Raw genomic sequence first — 20,168 nt, 5'->3', positions numbered from 1 at the left:
GCTTTTTATGAATGTGAATAATCTTCCTTCCCTAGTTTAGGGATGAGAGCTACTTCAAACTTTGAGTACGTAGCCTGGACTCACGCTATCTCACATAATCCTATTTCAAAACTTCTTGGTGACTTCCCTACTTTCCTTTAGCAGTGCAAATGTTTTTAACCCACCTAACCTAGGATAAATACAAATTCATTTGGGCTTGGCTTAGTGGAGAGGGTTTAAACCCCCCGAATCAAGCTTAAAAATGGAACGAACATAATTCAGGGAATAATAATTAGTAGCAGAAGGAGAGTTTAGTACACATTAATAATAGGAAAAATATTAATAATACTTGAAAATGGATATAATGGAATTATTTACAAATAATGATTAGCCCAGTTTTACTTGATAAGCATAATATTTAATGATAATGAGCAGTAGTAACAAAATATATAGTTATACATATATATAATTAAAAATCATCAATAATAAGATAAACTCTAACATAATAAAATAATGTAATAATATAAATGATATAAAATAAAATAATCAATTATAAAGCAGCAAATATTACCTATAAAAAAGAGGAAAAAATGAGAGAGAAAATTTAAACTGAAGAAGACTAGAGGCGAATCCAGCAATTTCAGAACTAAAACAGACTGCTCGCTAAGCTACTCTGGTTGATTCGACATGCTTCTTCTGTTTTAATTACTTATTCCTATCTTTATCCTTCCTATCTTATGGTTATCTTGAAAAGCACGGTTTTTGCAATGTTAAACAAAAAAAAAAAAATTTGTTAACGATTGAGCAGTTTAGTAAGTTAAATATATTAGTAATACAATAACTTATTAAATAAAAACAAAACAAAAGAAAATATTCATTCTATAACTAAATAAATAGAATAATAACTTAAGTTCAAAATGGAAATTATGAAATTAAGTCTTTTCTGGTTATCAAAAAATTATTTCTCACGTTCAAAATAAATGAGTATGGGCAGTTTAATAAAAAGTTTAATTTTTGTTGAACATTGCAAAAAAAAAAAGCTTTTTAACGTTATTGTAAGAAAGGAGAAAAGAAGAAAGGCATAAGTAATTCAAATAGAAGAAGCATGCCGAATCAACCAGAGTAGCTTAGCCAGCGGAGCTTCTTACACTTCAGTCGTACCAGCCAATATCACCCTGGACTCGAAGGAGTCTCTTCCACTACTCCAGACCTTTCAAAACTGATGAAGCAGTCGATATCACACCAAATTCATTGGTTTTAAGAGAACGGCGAGCCACACATAAGCCCAGACTAAAACTCTTCCTTACTCCTGCGGACAATCTGCTTTAATCTCCTTTTGCCCATTCTTACTCAATTCTTAAGGGGAAATGCGAAAAATAAAATTCTTTTTCTTTTCCTTTCTAAATTTTTATCCTCATGCCGCAAATAAACCAAGTATAAAAATACAGCAGTTCATCCGCCGCTGTTCAGTCGCGAACTCACACCTAAATCACATCTTTTAACCTACATTCCTCAAAAAGATTACAAACGACGTAAAATCCTGAGTGGATTTAGGTGCTGCTGCCATCTAGGAGCTTTCAAAGGTACTAATTAGATGCTTATTCTAGATATTTTCATTAAATATTTTAAGTAAAATTAAGGTATTAAATAATTATATACATACATCAATAAAAAATAAAAAATGATGTAATATAAAACTCTGAAGTGTAATAAATACAACCAGATGAAAGAAATATTTATGACAATTGTTTTCACTCATAACTAAATTTTCATTTATAATGTGTTTGATGAATTCAAAGTCCCTTAATATTTGTAGAAGGATTTACCCATTTTAAATCGGCCTTTAGCTTGCTGCTGGAGGATAAATGGATATAGAGTGCTTCTGGAAAAATGCGGCTGTTTGCAGATAAAGGTTTATTGTTTAGTGGAAAACGTCTGTCACCTGAAGCTTTTAAAGTAGTAACTTTAAAACTTTTTTTAAAGTAGTAATCAACGTTTTAAATCGCATAGATATTTTCATAGAATGATGATGCAAAGTTAAACCTGTAGGTAATAGTGGAAGCTTCTAAAGAGCTATTCGTAAAGTTCAACATTTACTTGGGCATTAAAAGAAAAAAGGCGGTCTTTTATTGCACCTTAGTTTACTGTGCATTAGAAAAAAACTTATTTTTATAACCTCCTGGTATAACTTGTTACATCGTCACAAAAAGCGCAAACCAATCTAATATCAATTTAATAACAATTGGCGCAGTTTTGTAATTAAGTAATTGCTGGCCAGTGCTCAAAACAAGCCCTAAGAGAAGCCATACGAGTAAAATCAAATATCCGGGAAAAATATTCACAAAAACGTGATTGTGTATAACTTTTCAGTTAGGATACAAAAGTGCAGAAAATCTATGGAGCTGTTTTCGATTTAATCGCGAACAAAACAAGTTCCAAGTAAGTGACTACTTCTGGTTCGAAAGATTTTGATCAGAGTATCTTCATAAGTCTCTAAATTGGTGTTGAATGCTTAAGTATGCAGAGAGAAATAACTATTACATCCTCTCTACACCACCTATATTTATTCTAAAAGAAACTAAACGTTAGAATGGAAATTAAATAACTATTGTATTAATTGCAGTAAGAAAAAGTTGTGAGGGGCTTTTAGGAATTTCATGGCAAACTTAGACCTATCACTTTTATTTGAAGCCTTTTCCCCATAGTAAACGTAAATTTTTAAATGTTCTTTTCAGTAAACTGATACTGGTGATTTACAATTTTAGGCTTAGCTCCTAACTTAAAGCAGAAATAGTTAATTCGGTAAGAATCCCAAGTTTGAAAGGAAATACATTGTCAGTAAGAGAAAATCTTGTCATTTTTTTCCTTTGACTGTGAAAGTTGACTACGACAAATTGTCTTAGTGTGATCATGACATACCTACTTCTTCCTTATTACTTGACAACCCTAAGACTGCCTCCATGTGACAAACTAGGAACTATCCCCATGTTACTAGACAACCCAAGGCAAATCACTAGCTGTGTCAAATCTAGTAGGTAACGCCCATTACCCAAGTTAAGATGACAAATCTAGAACTGTTTCTATACACTGTGACTAACTTAAGAATCTCCATAGATAACTGTGAAATTTCTTGTCTTCTCTAATGTGATATTGACAAACTAAGTTTATTCATAAAAAAAAAATAAAAATAATAATAATAATAGTTAATCTGCCTCCAAGATGTAGTGGTAAAACTGGGATGTGTGGGATAGTCCCTCTGGAAGCAGCCCTCTAATGCTGCTGTAAATTCTTAACTTAACCTAAGGTCTCACGGTAACGTACTACCGACTAATCCCAAAGAACCTAGACCAAACTAGGGATATTTCTTGTTGGCATTGTCATAACTAAGCCTTCCTCTAGATTGTAATAACAAAACTAGGACTATTACCTAGTCCAGGTTAACCTAGCAAACCTAGGAGCCACGTAGATGACATTTACACACTGAATATTGACCTTCATGTGACTGTGACAAAAGAAATACTGCCTCAAAGACAGCGACACACCCTAGGTTTCCCCGTCGACTATGACGAACCTAGGACTGCCTTCAGAAATTTTCCTTGACTAATCCCCTCCTAAATTAATCTAGCTGAGTGCAGTCCGATAAATGGCTCTGTGGGCCTGAATCTGTTTTACAATCTAGGAGCTAAAAGCAACCAATGAAACTCTAAAAGCATTGCAAATACAATTGGAAAAAGGAATATTGGATTCAGAGGGCGCTATAAATTATTCAGGCGGCGCTAGTACCATACTGGCCATCTTGGAGACCAAACAGGCTCGCATTAACACACTAGAGAGCGCCATGCACTTGCTAGACCGAGAGCTGGAAATGGCTAAAGAGGAACTGTCAAGATTTGGTAGTAGTACAGCGTATATTGGATCTGGAACTCACTTCGTGCAAGGTCCACAACTGCAAGTAAGGTCTCCATTTTTGTATTACTACTTGGGGGTGCCATGGGGGCCATCTGCAGGCAGATCTGAGGCACTGCAGGAGAGGATTCAGGACCTAGTAAATTGCAAATTGCAATCGTGCACCCAGGTGACTGTGACAGATGTAGAAGCGTCTCCATGTGACAGTTACAAACCTGTGACACTCTGCGAGAGAGAATACATGAAACACCCTACATTTGTTACTGTCACATGGGAAGGAACCTAGATAATTTCACGTAACTCGGGTTATCACCTTGGGACAATAAGAATTTGTCACCATTCGGTGGAGACCTAAGTCTGAACTTATGAAGCGCTGACAAACTTCTGTTTCTTTAAGTATTTCTAGAACGTCCCAGGACGGAAATGAAGGTTCTTTGAGTGATATGACAAACCTGCTATTGTTCCCAATTGTTTAAGAAAAATCTAGGCCACTCTTAAGTACAATACTCAGAACTATACTTAATGACTGTGATAAACCTAGAAGTGACCTTGGTGCCGATTCGAACTAGGACTGTCAAGATATGACTGATGACTGACACACCCGCGCCTGGCTAGATCCGCGCCCATACGAATTGACTAAACTGACACTTTACGTAACCCTAAAAAAATTAATACTGACCCATTTGGTACTAAAAACTATGATTATCAAGGCGCCTAAAAGTCGTTGAGATGGCAGTGGCACACCTAAATAAGTCTCAGGATGCTTGTTCACAGCTAGGCCTGTCCTCCTCAAGTGCCATTAATAAATTAGGATTCTTTCAGACGAAACTAGGTCTATCTCTGGGTGACAGGATAACCTATGCCTGCTCCCTGCGTCCACAAGTGACAGTATTCTTTAAGGACATTATCAAGTGGAGTTTGAACTCCAGGTCTACTCTCAAGAAACACATCTAGTTAAAACTGTCCAAAGTGATTTAAAAAACTGAGACTACCTTCAAGTGACAAACCTAAATCTGCCTTCTCTTCCTAGGGTTATTTCTAAGAATAGCCCTAGGGACAAGTGTTTATGTTAAATCTAGATCAGTCCTCAGTTAACAGAAACAAACTTACGGCTGCCTCCAAATAACAGTACAAAACTAATACTATTTCTTTTGACGATAAACCCCGGACTTATGCGACTGATCACTTGAAAAAACTAGAATTTATTTCTGGTTCTTAACATAGAGCCTCCAAATGCGCATGGGTAACTAGCTCAACTGGTGAGGATCCCAAGAAATGTTTTGTGGTTTGGGGACAGTACTAGGTTTGGCCATAGTCTCACAATGATAGTCATAAGTCACTCTTCAGGGAGGAAACTTAGATCTGTCTATGGTGACAAAAATAAATCCAGGTGACCAGACAACTCTGCCACAAATGGTAGAGCAAAACTAGTGTTCTGTCAGTTTAAAAACAAAAAAAAACTTAATTTATCAAAAATAAAATGTAATTGGTCAAAAAATAATACATTCAGTAAAAATGCCGAAAAGTATACACAGTCAAAGAAAGAGAACCGTGAATTGTTTGATTATTTAATGGTTGATTATTTAATTATGTTTAGTATGTTGCTTTTTAATGTTTTTTATGCTTTGCATGTTACAATGTTTGTGATAATGGCTTATTGCGTTGTGGTTGATCAGTCAATGCATTTGGCAGATGCAAGCCTTGACCCTTCATCCTACAAAATCAAAATACATTGTGACGGAATCAAAGGCGATGGGATAGACTGGAATAAATCTGCTCTGTATAGCCATCAATGCAGAGCATGTCGAGAAATCTTACTTACTGTCAAGAGCTTCAGATATCTTGTCCTAGTTTCATAACTAGATCCTAGCATTTTTTTACACAGGGCATTGTTGACTCAGGTGGTGGATGACAAACCTGCAGAGCCACTAGAAGTTCATGGGACAGACTGTAAAACCAATTTTAGAGGGAGAGAACAATCAATGCAAGAGCGTGACTAGAAATTCTGGACTACTTACTAGAATACCAGATGTCTAACTTAGAATATTTATTTCACCTTAGCATTCGTCACAAGGGGGTTGTAGATTCAGGTGCGAGATGAGAAAGCTGGGTAGCAGAAGGTGTTGGGGCAGACTGCAATAAATATGCTTAGGGCATCCATTAAGTACAGCGTGTCACAAATTCTGGTTTACTAAGCAGAACGAACACTAGAATTCCTGTCTTAGAACCGTGACTACAACCTAAAATTCATCACCCAGGTTTGTAGACTCCGGTGATATAGCTGAAGATGTAGTGCTCTTATTTTCAAAGTAAGTCTGGTAAAAATACTAAACATGTCTATAATATATACTTGGGCTACTATCTAGAGCAGGAGAACCTTGACCATATTAATATTTTTCCACATACATTGAATACTCAGTTGAAGAAGCTAATGAATTAGCGGATTCCTAGAAGCTATTGAAGCAGGCTGCCCTGACTGCCATCAATGCAGAAAAGGGTGGAAGTTTAGATGAACTAGGACATGAGCAACATGCACAGCCATCCAATGTAGTTTAGTCAAACATCATTGCATGATTACCTTAATGTTCATTATTTGGTACTTGTACATATTCATATTTTTCTAAGCGAAATTAGATTTCTTAAATTATCCTAATAATGTCTTAAATGACCCAAAATATTGGGGCTCAATCAGTTTGAATTAATTCTGAGCCATTACTCTTCCAAATTTACTGTACGGGATCTACTCGCGAACTGAGGTTTCTAGCCCAATGTCAGAACTTTATCGAGCTACATTCTGAAGAATTCCCAGGGCAGACTAATGAAGGCACTTTTAATTTAGGAAGTGCGCAAAATGACATACAAACTGGTACCCTACATTGGGCTTAGATACCCAGATCCAGCTCAGAATGCACAGGCTTAATGCTACTCATTATGGCATCATCAAACTACTCAAGCCATACTGGTGTAGGTCCAAATTAAATTAAGAAGGTTCTGCGCTGGTTGTGTGACATATCGGTAAAGCAATAAAAAAAAAAAGTTAAGGTTTTCTGTGTAACAGACAACTGGTACACTACATTGGCTGGGGAGCTATTGCTTAGTTTCTGAACATCACAGAGACAGAACATTGGAAGAGTAAGTGGCTTCCATGCTACCAACCCTACGAGGATCGTGAAGAAATCAAATTTCCTTTAGATCGATTTAAAATTGTTAATGCTGTTCAGGATAGTGAGATTAAACCAACCAAAACCATCAAATTGTCTCTATTTTTGAAGAATTCTATTTTTTTTTTTTTTTTATCTTTGTTTGTCCCAACCCACGAAGTTACCACTTGGCGTTCCCTCAATCTATTTTTATTAAAATTCGATAGCATTAAATATAAGGGCAACTGAGGCCTCGGTAGGGAGCATTCGGAAGTGGGAGCGATCCTCACACAAACTTTTGACCACATACTGGTATCCGAGCAGTGTGAGCTCACCAATTAAATCTCCACCAACTAATAAAGCACTAAAACTCTACAAAGCACAGCCGAATATTGTTGCCTTTTTTGAAACCTCAATGACCAATTGAAAGATTAAAGTCCCACTAGTCTGTGGTAAAAATATTGTGTTGAAATAAAATAAATAACTAAACTTGTGTTAACAAAAATTGAATCTTCCAAGACGACTCATTTTGCCCTTTATGATCTTATCTCGCAAATTAATCCACTTTCATAAATCTCGCTTTTCATAAATCCAAGAATGCATTTCAGATATAGGAGAGTCATAGAAGGTTTACACTTTTCTCATTTAGAGTCGGTACGACATACTCAATACATCATAGCAATTTCTCACTTACATCTTATCAGGAGAGCCCTGTGGGTCAAAATAGATTTCCTGGAGAAAGGAAATGCCTATAACTATTTTGGTGTAAACCACTGAAGAAAACTCTCTTTTTTAAAACAAAAAAGAAACTTACAAGACAGCTGACAACGTAGTGATCCCAAACATTTAAAGATAGGCTGAATAGTAAAAACATTACTGAAGCAGTTAACCCAGTCTTTGACGAATTTCTTCGGAATTATCTTCTGGTCACTTCCAGAATTACTCTTGGAAATTATTAAACAATGCATTCTTCTTCAGTCCGAATGGAGGGAGAGGTTTCATTATTGTTGTAAATCTGTAGGCTATACTTGCTCGCTAAGGGTGTACTTCCAAATCAGGGCTGTGCGAGGCATTATGTAGGGTTGTATACACTCCACTCTATCAGCACCAGTGTAGATCTTGTAACCAGAACTATTGCGGGAAAATAACAAACCTGGAGAAGTAAGCCCCTACATGAAAGATACGCTGGCAACTTGGAAAACCCAAGTTGGCTCATTGGCGTCGGTTTGTGCCGCCTAGGTTCCCAGAAACAGCGGCCACTAGAATCAAAATAAATTACCGCAGTGGTAAATTAAAGCACAGCAGAATAGGCAAACATATTATGATTCTGGAATAGTAGATTATGCCACTATAATACGGAAATAATTCAAAATGCTAACGCAGTAAAGCTAGGTACAATAATGTTGCCAAGCAGATCAATCAGAGACTAGCTCGAATAAGAAACCGATCGGAGAAGCCACGTCATATTATAAGTACTAGCCAGCTATTGTACTGAATAATGAAAGCTAGAAACTCTACAGGCACATACATAAATGGAATAACGGACTAGCACCACAGACCAAGTGTCGTACTATTAGTCAAAGATAAAAAAACCAGTATGTCTAATAGCGTTGCAGTTCCTAATAATTAGAATATTACATCAACGATAAAATTCAGAAGTTTAGCTTTCTAATAAGATGTGTATAACAAATATGGAAACTAAAAATTGTTAGATTGTACTGTTGCCCACAACTTGATCACTACTTCTTCGCGAAGGAACTGAATAGAATGGAAGTTTATTGGCACAATCAATACACAAAGATGATTAAATTAACTGCATCAACATGGGGGCATAACCTCTGCTGGAGGTTGGTCGTACGATAAACAAGATATAACCTCGTACAAATTAATTAAAAGATCGATAGACAAAACCTGAAAAAATAAGTAAAAAAACCTCTTATAATGATGGTAATAATAATCTAGTACAAACAAAATAAAATGGCAGTAATGATTGAAGCAAGTCTACTCTTCTAGAAAACAGAAGAAAACTTATAACAAAGGACAATGCCGCTGGAGAGAAATAATGAAAAAAATATGCATACTGAATTTGTGCTATATGAAATAGATATTCAAGATCTTGATGCCAAATAATTGAATAAGAATTTTATTAAAAAGGTTGCAGTAGAATAACAATAGACTGATTTATAGATGTATTATATACAATTCACTGACTCAAAGTGTCACATGATCAAATTTAAACTCGGCTACCAGTTCGCTTCTGTATTATCACGCAACTCTAGGACAATACAATAACGGAAAAGTTAAAAAAACGGAATTAAGATGTATAGGGTCAAAGGTCGCCAAACAAAAATTCTTTGTATCACCTTTTTACACATCAAGGATAATAACACTTGTTATTAAATAAACTTGAATAAGTTTTAGACTTGGAATAACCACCGCGTAATCCCTTGACTTCCTTCCAGCAAATCATTCTCTAGAACAATGGAGATAAATGAATCAGGGTTAAGAATATTTTGCAATTGTGTCCGAAAAAAGCTTCTGTAATTCTCATCAAGGTTAGGGCCTCCAAAATATGTAAAGAGGGAGAATTAGAGCTTTACTTTTAAAATTCTAATTCCCCGAAGAAGCCGAAGCAAAGAATTCCCTTGTTTTATTAATAAGAATAACCATTAATAAACTCAACTAATTTGAGTGAGATCACTAAAGCAGTACTAAACACTCTCTTAAAGCACTGGATGTGTGAATATGATCTCACATTCTTACACTGTGGCCATATAAAGTAGTCAGATGGTATGAGCTCACTGACTAATAATCGCATCCAGTTGAGGAACACTGTAAGAGCAGCTTCTAACTCAGTACAGACTGTGCGAATTTTGCTCAAATCTTGTAGAAAGCGTAGTGACCATAAACTGTAATCCAGAGCAGCCTCTAACTCAGTTCCAGGCTGTGCGAATTTTTCTCAAATCTCGTACAAAGTATAGTGACCATAAACTGTAATCCAGAGCAACCTCTAACTCAGTTCCAGACTGTGCGAATTTTTCTCAAATCTCGTACAAAGCGTAGTGACCATAAACTGTAATCCAGAGCAGCCCTTAGAAGATTCTCTTGGACACTGGGAAGTCGTTTAATTGGCGCTCCTCTTTTTCTGATTTGGCTCCCCGCCAGGGTATGTAGTATATTGTTAACAACTTCCAATTTTCCGTGTATATTTCGCTAGACATCTCGGCAGTGATCATAGAAAAAAAAAAAAATCATTATAGTAAGACAAATTTTAGAATAAAATCAGGCAGAAGATGACTTTCTTCTATAAGTAGCGATCCTATTAGTAAAATGCAAGCTGTAAAGTTGGGCCACCTAATCCTAAAGGACATTCTGGGTTCCCGTTTTTAGTTGTTTATTAATTTAGCTTTCCTTAGTTTTCCGGCTCAATTTAAAAACTTAAAACTTTGGAGATTATACAATTGTCCAAGTGGTGACTCAATGCTCATCATGTTAGCTAGAGGAGTTTCGAGCGGAGATCCAAAGGCGAGACCAAGAGATCTTGGCGATGAGCGCAAAGATGAAGACTCTGGAAGAACAGCATCAGGACTATCAGAGGCATATCGCTGTGCTGAAGGAGTCGCTGTGCGCCAAAGAGGAGCACTATAATATGCTACAGGCTGACGTTAGTATAAGCTTTTAGTATTGTGTATATTGAATTTGTTTCCAAGTAGACTCTGGGTGAGGGATTACTTGTAGAAGCTATAGGCTTCTAGGTTGTGACAGGCTGCAATAATTTGCGCTGACTTTCAAAAAGGCAGAGCAAACCTAAGAGCGCTGGGCTGTTAATTAGAGCACTATATATGCCAGCCTAGAATCGTGACCACAGAGGAGAATTCTTTACAAGAGACAGTCTGAAAGATAGCTGAAGAAGGTGACCAATCAGATTGCAATAATCTGCTCTAACTCCCAACGAAACGAAACACTTTTAGAAGCTCTGGGCTACCTTCCCAGAACACCAAATATCCTGGCATTGATTCTTACAACCTAAGTACTACTTTGGGAGTTTAGGCTTGGAAGATGGTGTATATTTGAGGTTGTCAACGTACGGCAAGTAATTACTTATGATAGCTACTTTTCTTCATAAGTAACAATTGGACGAATAACGATTCCGTGAGTAATTCCCCACTTGAATCTAAGATCTCTCTGCTTATTTAGAAATGTCTTAATATCCTTACCCTTCCGCACTTTTTGAACAATTAACTTTCGCAACTAAATAGCTATTGCAGAACCCCGACTTGCTGAATCATTCATAGCAATATTGGCGTTGTCTTTCATTATTTATTGTTTGTCTGTACAAAATGTGTGTTTCTGTTTAATAATGTATTAGTATTATACACTCACCTATCTGCACATCTGGAATAGTACTGACTGCCCTACACATAAAACAAAATTGTAGACACAAAATACTGATTATGGTGAATAACATAGGCTACTGAGTAGGCATCATCAAACTCAATGGTTACAAGACAATTTTCAGAGGCCAAGAGAAGCCTCTAGTAATTTAAAATAGTAGTGATAAAAACATAAACTTGGTATATTTACCGATCCCTATAGTATTAAAAATAAAAATCTCTGGATTTCTTAGTAAATCTTCAAACAAAGTGAACGGAAGAGAGCTGGAATATAGTTTATAAATAAATATTTAGATAACGTATTATTAGCAAATAAAGCTGATGAGGATTCTGAGATTATGTTCAATGAAAAATGGATTAAAATTTTTAGCTGCCTAGCTGTATTTTGACTATAAATTAGTTATTAATACAAGCTTAATAGAATTAGATGATGTTAATAAATTGCCTCACATTAATATCGTTAGATTTGAATGTGATGTAATCTCTGTTGAATAATGTTCTGACAAATGTGGTAAAACAATGGAGGACTGGTTGCTTCCAATCAAATATTGTCATGAATGCGATGCTTCTTAACCAAACTTTCAGATAATAGAAGCACAGAGAAGTATAGATTTAACTATGATTAAGTATCACAGGGTCTCACGTGGAAAACATCTCAATAGAAAAGTGACTCTGAACCCAATTTCATTTTGTTCGAAATTCCTTCTAGGTATGTTTACCAAACAAAAATGAAGTTGAATGACTTATATACAGTTCTTAAAGCTAATCAGAGTAAGTTTCAAGAATGCGTTCGAAAAATAATTAATAATTTTGTTGGATGTGCTATGATTTCAACTGTATTAAAATAAAAAGCGAATTTAATACAAAATATTCTGATTTAAATTTATTTATTAAAAAATTTCTTGATGTAATACGTGAAGTTAATAAGTTGCGATATGACAATTTCTAGAAAGGGAGCCAATAGTGACATTAGTCAGTCCATTAGAGGAATAATGAACCTACAGAATTATGAAATAGATATATCGTAAGAGGAGTAAATATAAGAAAGGCTGTCGACATTAAGATCTTGGAAATCTTCCTAAACGAGATTATGTAAGCTTACAGATCCCTGGTCACCACTGGTGCTTCTTGGCTATCTAAAATGAGTTGTTCAAAGTGAAATGTGAAAATATTTCACGAAATTTATAAACTATCTCGACATTTAAAAGTTTAACTACTTTAAATTTTTCCAAAGTTTTATTTTTACTATTTTTTAATTTTAATTAGTCCAATAAAATCATTAATTCATCGTTTATTCTTTTTATTTTGAACGACACTAAATTCTATTATTAAGTCATGTTTAATGTGTATTAAAATGTGTAATATGTCATCAAAAAAGTCATTGTTAATTTGTCATATTTTTACAAGTACATGTACAAGTGTAATATTTGTATATGTACATTGTACATGCTGAGAAATAAAAGATTGACAAAAAATTTAAAAATAAAAATCAATCGGTTTCATGACTGTCTGTGCTCTCATGTGTGAAATTACAAAAATACTTGATAACATGACTGAATGATCAAAACTTGATATTCCGTAATAATCTAGAATAAGGTCGTCTCAACAAAATTAAATTTGACTCAACAGGATAATCTAAAGATGAAAACAAAGTGTAATTAAATTTTATCTGATATCCATTTAAACTATGGCAGACTTAAGGAACCCCATCAATTTTCTGATCTTCAGGTAGAAGAATTACGACAGAGACTCGAAGAGAAGAATCGACATATCGAGAAGAAGACCCAGTTGGCTTTGCAAGCTCAACAGGAGAAAAATCGTATGGCTAATGAGCTGAATGAAATGCGAGACCATATGGACATCAAGGACCGTAAGATCAACGTTCTGCAAAGGAAGGTGAGTTTGCGTTGTATTGAAATTGATTATAGAACCATATTCAGTTGAAATTATGTTGGTACTCCTAAAAGTTGAATTACGCCTATTAAAAACCATTAAAAAAAAGACAACACCCATCCATCAAGTGACAGATTTTGCACTTATTTGTTTGTGACGGTTTTTCTCTGAACAAGCGGAACATTACACGTCACATTACTGGCTTTTTAACTGTGTATGTTTTTAAATTTTGTTGTGCACATATACGGACATGTGTTTACACGAAGCGCTTCAAAATCTGGGAATTCGTCTTAGTTCTTCTCAAAAAAATGTGAACAGTACTGTAAGTAGAAGGGAAGACATTAGCAGAGTGGTAATCGTACTGGATTCCCATGCGGCGATCCGTATCGAATGCATCTGCTAGCCCTTAGTTTTTCTTTGCCTAGAAGCTTCTTAGAGCCCACTTTCTTGTGGTAGGCAGAGTTGTCTGTAACGAGAGAACAGTATCCGGAGAACGGCACTGCAATGAAACAGAAGTTGATGCGCCTTAAATTAAAAAAAAGTACTATAAGTCTTGAGTGTGTGAGCTCGCTAACCTAATTTTCCTGACTCACCCGGTACATCGCTGGAGCTTGATTGTTTTAAATGCTGTGATAATACGTTGTACAAATTCACCATAAGCACATGACCCACTAATTTAATCTATCCTACCTATTAAATTCAGTCAGTTTGATGGAAATTATCTTAGCTGATCTAACCATTTTAGACTTTTTAAAATTAGAATATCACATTTTATTTTGACTGCCCACAGATTGAAAATCTTGAAGATTTGCTAAAGGAAAAGGACAATCAAGTAGATATGGCTCGAGCAAGACTATCTGCATTGCAAGCGCATCATTGCAGTTCAGAAGGTGCTCTGTCCAGTCTGGAAGAAGCGATAGGAGACAAGGAGCGCCAGATGAGTCAGTTACGTGAACAACGCGATCGAGCAGAACAGGAACGCCAAGAAGAGAGGGAGCTTCATGAAAGAGACATAGCTGAATACAAGCTGAAGTTGCATGCCCTAGAGAGTGAGGTAAAAATATCAAGTGACCGGATTTAGTGCACAGCAAGAGAGGTACCTAGGAACTCTCAGCCACTCTAATCTCATCACATTCACCTAGTACTACTTGCTGTTTTCTTGCTTGGCTCGTTGTATTCTGACCAATATAATTTTTGTAGGTTGAAAAACTAGGTGCCCGCATGGATCGAGCACAGTTGGAGAAAGATCGCCTAGAAGCCAAGCTTGAAAGCTCTCAGTTGGAACTAGGAAAATCGAAAGCTGAACTAGACAAGGCTGCCAGCGAAGTTGGCAGGTCGGGTGCTGATTGGGAAGCTGCCAAACAGCGTATGACTCGTTTAGAATTAGAGAATGAACGATTGCGTCACGAATTAGAAAGGTGAAATCTTTAGCTTTGAACGTTTCTACTCTTCTGGAGTGACCATATTTTCCAAAATAATGAAAACAGACGGCCCAGAATAATTGACGTCTCTTACTTTAAAGTCCCAAGAATTGTTTGTCAATGTCATTATTCATTTATATGCCCTGTAATCTCTGCGCTGTTTTTTGTTTATTTTGTTTTTTGTAAACTGTTATGAACAGTATTAATATTAAAAATAGAGCCATGCTTGGCTCGCTGTTGTTAGACATCCTCTACCAGGTGTTGGAAGTTTGACTTACACCACTTCTATGGGTGGTATTCATGAATCTATGGTGCCTCCATACTTCTTCTCCTACTGTAGATAGCAACCAATGAAATCGCACAATGGAGTGCCACCCCAACCATAATTTTCAATTTCTTCCAGTGCAGATAATTGCACGTGTAATTGTCCCTCAACAGACCGTTAACCTACGAGTATCCACCCTTTTAACTTTTCCTATTGTAGCTAATGGCAAATGAACTTGCACCACATTAGGCCACCACCTCAAAGCATACTAACTCTGCATACTATCTCTAAAAGTATGCTGGTGCAGGCGACTGTTTAAGCTTACGTGCCATTATCTTCCATATTTACATTTTCTATATTAATGTGATGGCACTGAAGTTTAAACAAAGTCATCTCCAAAGCAAATGTACCAGAACTTGTGATAAAGTAAAGAATCTTCGACGTTAAGTAATTTTTTTTTTACACTCTTTTGTAATAACTCAATTAAGTGTTTTTAATATGTTTACATTCTCAACTAGAGTAAACAATCTACCTGGGCTGAAGGTTTTCATTTGCGGAAATTCGCTGTCCAATAGATGTTGCGTTTGTGATAATGATATTAAAAGTTTTGAATGCAGATCGCAAACAACTTTTGGACGATCCACGTTGAACACCTCGCAGGAATTGGATCGAATCCAGGAGAAGGCTGATAAGACCGCTGCAGAATTACGCAGGGCGCAAGCAGAATTAAGGGTCGCCCAGGTGGACAATGAGCGGGCCAGATCTGAAGCTACAGGGGCACAAGAAAAGGTTGAGAAACTACAAGGGGAGGTAAGTTATGTATTGGATTTTGACGACAAACGTGTGAAAATCTGTTTCAAGAATTCCTAGGGCCCACAAATTCTACAGTTGCGTTTCTGAGACTGCACTGCTTCGTGGGGAAAATATTGAGGCCTAATTCCAGAAAGTATACTTAATGCTAAGTAGACCAGGGTTTCATACACCTGAAAACTCTTGATCACGTCAAGCACTCTGCTCCAATACATTCTATGGCCCCACTAATTCTTCAGCAGCCGTTTCAAAGTCTATACTGTACCTGACTTCAGGGAAATTGATGTGGCAAAGTTCCAGAATTAACAGGCGCTCTAGTAAATAGTTCAAGATTCCAACGCCTGCACAGTGTGTCACTGTGCTTTGCCCCAACAACTTCTAGGACCCCTCTTAAAACTGATCTGAGTCTACACAACTCTGTAAGTAGACCAAGGAGTATATTGTGGTCCAATAGCAAATAGAATATCTATCGCTTAAAGTAAGCAGCCCTCGCCTTGCCAAACTGTTCAATTTTGGTGGCAGTTGTAACAGACGTAATAAGATCTATCTACTCAACACCTTCTAGGGCCCCACTAACGCTTCATCTAGCCTTATTGATTCTACACAACCGTGTGAGGGAAATAGTGTACTCAAATACCAGACACAATATCTGGCGCTTAAGGAAGTAGCGCTGGACTTGATTGATTCTCCTGTTAATTCTTAGTGGCTGTCAGAACAGAAGTATTGCAGTCAGCTCTAAAACTTCCAAAATTATTAGAAATCGGAAAATCAGCAAGATGAATTTAATAAATAATGAAAAGTTGTACGAATAACTCTGTTTATTTTTCAGGAGAAATTTACAAAAAAAAAAAAAAATCTCAATTAATGATAATATGTTTTTCTAGTGTGCAAGGTATTTCAATTATATTATTTATAAAATCTATAAAAATCAAAATATTTTTCCCGTAACTCTTTTCCTATTACTAAATTTTTCTAGCGCCTTCGCTACAATTAAGTCTCGAAATATGACATCCTACTTCCTTCGAAATAGTAAAACATTAAATAATGTTCAAATACTTTTTTTTATCTTCATAAGAAAGATTCGGAAGTGGTCTCACAATTCTTCCCACTCTCGTTTTTCTCAAAGTGAGGTTAGTGCTGACTTTTTAATTCGTGTTAACTTTGTACCATCCAGAAGAAAGGTAGAGTTACTACTCTACTCTACTGAGTTGGAAGACTAACTATTTAAAATTAAAAGCTTAGGTTTTAAGTTCACTGGACATCTCAAGCCTAAAGGTTAAAGATTTTCTGCGTCAGTCAGTATGACTCTTTTGGTTGACATCTGTTAAAGTCGTGCCCAGATATCCAGATATTGGCTGCATAGTCGGAGAAATTCTTTCTGTCTGAGCCAATCAGAACGAAAACTAAAGTAAACTTTTGTTCAACCACATCAAAACTTTTTTCCCGTACTTTAAGGTGGAACTTGGTTTCCCTTACAATGAATGTGGTTTATCGTTCGAAATCGTTCAGCTTCTTCTTCGGGATTCGCCCTTATAAGACATTTGTCTACATAGAAACTGTTCATCAAAAGATCGACGTTCCGAGAGGAAAGAGTGCTCTGCTCAACATATTCTCCAGATAATATTGAATGACCATGCCTAAAAAAATGAAGAAAATCTTATCATCATTGTCAAGTGCTATTTGTCTGGGGGCTGGAAGAGACGATATTTATCGATCTTGACTTTTATAAAAAATTCATTTAAATCATCATTCAACCATCCTTCGAATATTCTATTGTTCTCTGCGTGTATCTTTCGTTCTTAAATCAGGAAATAAAACGTTTCAGTCTCTTTTCTGCCAACAGGCGATTATTGGTTATCGTGGATACCCTTCGATCCAGGATAAAGCAACTTCATACCTCCCTTTCTTATGAGAGCATCAAAGAAATGTTGTATAGCCAACTTCTCAATACCATCCAACAGATTCCATGGACCTTCAAACCAAAAGGTCACTAATGTCCCTAATTTCTAAAATGAATGTATCACCACTAATGTTGAATAGGTTTCTACTAATCTTATTTTATACCCTTAAGTGCTAATCCTACTGTTTTTTTTAAGCTGTTAGGCCATTAAAAAGCTACTGTTTCTGGCAAGTTCTTCTTGATTCTCTTAGATTTTAGTACACCATTCCATTTGATTAGGAACTACGGCTTCTACAGAAGAACAGATCACTGCTTGGTCTAAACCTACTAGGTTGCATGTATAGCTCCCTTACAAGATTGTTTAACCGTCTGCGGTATTGTTTATGTACAGTGTCTTCCGCAACAGCACACTCAAACAAGGCATGAACAAGGTTTCTGCTCCAAGCGGTGGGAAATTAAGGTGACTTACGGTATCATGAGTCACACATCGCCATTAAGAACCTGTGTCAATCATCACACTTACATTACTCTGGTGTTCAAGTAAGTAGCCCAAGATTTCTTCACCTGGTCAATCTTGGTGGCAGTCAGAACATACTTACTAACACCTTCTCGGGCCCCACTAATGCTTCAGCTGCCCTTAATGCGTCTACACGGCCGTGCGTCGGAAATGACGTGGTCAAATTCCAGACAGGATACCTGGCACTCAGCCCTGAGATTTCAAAAAACTTTACAGCTTTAACTTCTTACATAATTTCAGCGCTTACAGAAAATTCGGATTCATTTATCGTATAGAAATATTCCAGAGGATAGAGAAGTAAAAGAATTAATATTCACAAAGTTTTTATTTCCAAAAATGTCCTTTGAAATGATGATATAAAATAAGAAAATTATACACAATTTAATCAAAGAAAATGAAAAAAAAAATGTTAAAAAATAAAGAATGTTTTAAAGTCTTTCATTGAAACAATAAAAGGAAGAAACAAAAATGAATGTTAATAGTTTCTTGGACTTTCTTTTATGCAGGTAACTAGTATTATGTAATTTAAGAAATTCTTAAAAATTCCTTTAATCCTACTGAGCCCAAAAAAAGTGGTTCTTAGAAATGGTCTCGTATGAATGAATTTGTGTGAACAAAATATCTCAAAAACTAAAGTACACAGAAAGCTGAAACTGTACCTATAGATGAGGCAGTGCCAGGGAACTTGACAGCAACATAGCGATCATAACCCCTTAATTGGAAGTACTACTTTACTCACTTTACTAATATATTTTTTTTTAGATTTTCTAATCCACACTAAAATAGTATGTTTATTATTTATAAATTTATCATTTACACATCAAATTTGAGACGTTGCCTACCATATCCAATTTAAGCCTTTGGCTAATCCCTTCTCTTAAATTGTTTATTATTGTCAACTGACATTAGTTTATAAGTAAGTGGTAATCTATATCAACATCATTTCATAGGAAATTTGAGGGAATAAAAACTAGGTGAATAAAAGTTCCTTCCCTCCTGTTTCTAGTTCTGGAATAATCCCATACGATAAATAAATCTGAAGCTCAGGTAAGCGCCGAAATAATCTTTTTATCATCTTACTCTTATGACAACTTTAGTCGGCAGGTTGACCACCAGTTTGGAGGGGAATTAATTGGTGCTAACTTGAGGAAATATTGGTATGGGGTGAAATCTACTCTGGAAATCAATTTTTTTTTATCAGTACTTTTTTTTTATAACACTATTTCTTTGATATAATTAATTTCCCTATTAGGGTACTTCAAAGTTACCTTGGCGCTTGTTTTTAGTGTTTAACTATTTTGTTAAGTTTTTCTTCTTCTTGCACCCTTTCCTGTTCACTGATTAACTGGCCGGTAAACCTGTGCTCAGGACACTGTAGACTCAGTCAGCTGAAGCATTAGTGGGCCTCAGAAGGAGATGGAGCAGACCTTAATTAGTCAGTTCTGACTGCCACCTTGATTCAACAGTTGAACAAGTTCAGGGATACTTATTTGAGCACCAAAACTCCTGTCTGGTATTTTTTTTATAAATACACCATTTCTAACAAAATTCATCGTAGACTAAGTAAGTGCAGCTGAAGCATTTGTATGAACCTAAAATGTGATGGAGAAATCTTAATTAGTCACTTCTGATTACCACCAAGATTTAAAAGATGATGAATCATAGGACTTCTTGCGTGACTGCCAGATATCCTGTCTAGTATTTGACCACATCTTTCCCCATCCAAGATGCAATAAAAAAAAAGATAAGAAACAAAAAGAAAATATTATAATACTTTCTTCCAACCAATATTCTTTCCTTCCCGGATCTAAACATACGGTTCTGGAAAATCCTAATAATTATTTTAAAGAGAATTATACGTATGTGTTAATTGTGCACATTTTCCTTTCTTAATGTTATCGATGCTTCTAATCCAGCTCCGTTCTATCCATCACTTTTACATT

At 36.0% G+C, this 20,168-nt stretch overlaps 1 protein-coding gene across 6 annotated transcripts in view; it reads left to right on the top strand.

Moving 5' to 3' along the window:
- The window catches only part of brp (ELKS/RAB6-interacting/CAST family member bruchpilot), a 60,362-nt gene that overhangs the window by 25,713 nt on the left and 14,481 nt on the right, over nt 1–20,168 (top strand). For 2 of the 6 annotated variants that reach the window (XR_012461385.1, XM_074137743.1), the window contains exons 5-10: nt 3,659–3,931; nt 10,522–10,689; nt 13,148–13,315; nt 14,103–14,366; nt 14,513–14,730; nt 15,604–15,808. Coding sequence is in view for 5 of the 6 variants with exons in the window: in XM_074137743.1 (XP_073993844.1) it covers nt 3,659–3,931; nt 10,522–10,689; nt 13,148–13,315; nt 14,103–14,366; nt 14,513–14,730; nt 15,604–15,808 (1,296 nt within the window). In the remaining variant the exon portion in view is untranslated. The remainder of the gene's footprint in view (nt 1–3,658; nt 3,932–10,521; nt 10,690–13,147; nt 13,316–14,102; nt 14,367–14,512; nt 14,731–15,603; nt 15,809–20,168) is intronic. The other 4 variants (XM_074137744.1, XM_074137746.1, XM_074137745.1 and 1 more) reach the window with 4 other exon arrangements.

The sequence above is a fragment of the Rhodnius prolixus genome, unplaced genomic scaffold (assembly GCF_049639745.1).
Source record: "Rhodnius prolixus isolate KJV_2025 unplaced genomic scaffold, Rpr scaffold_11, whole genome shotgun sequence".
Lineage (NCBI taxonomy): Eukaryota > Metazoa > Arthropoda > Insecta > Hemiptera > Reduviidae > Rhodnius > Rhodnius prolixus.
The sequence above is the reverse complement of the archived record's forward strand: the minus strand, read 5'-3'. Positions and strand labels throughout refer to the sequence as shown.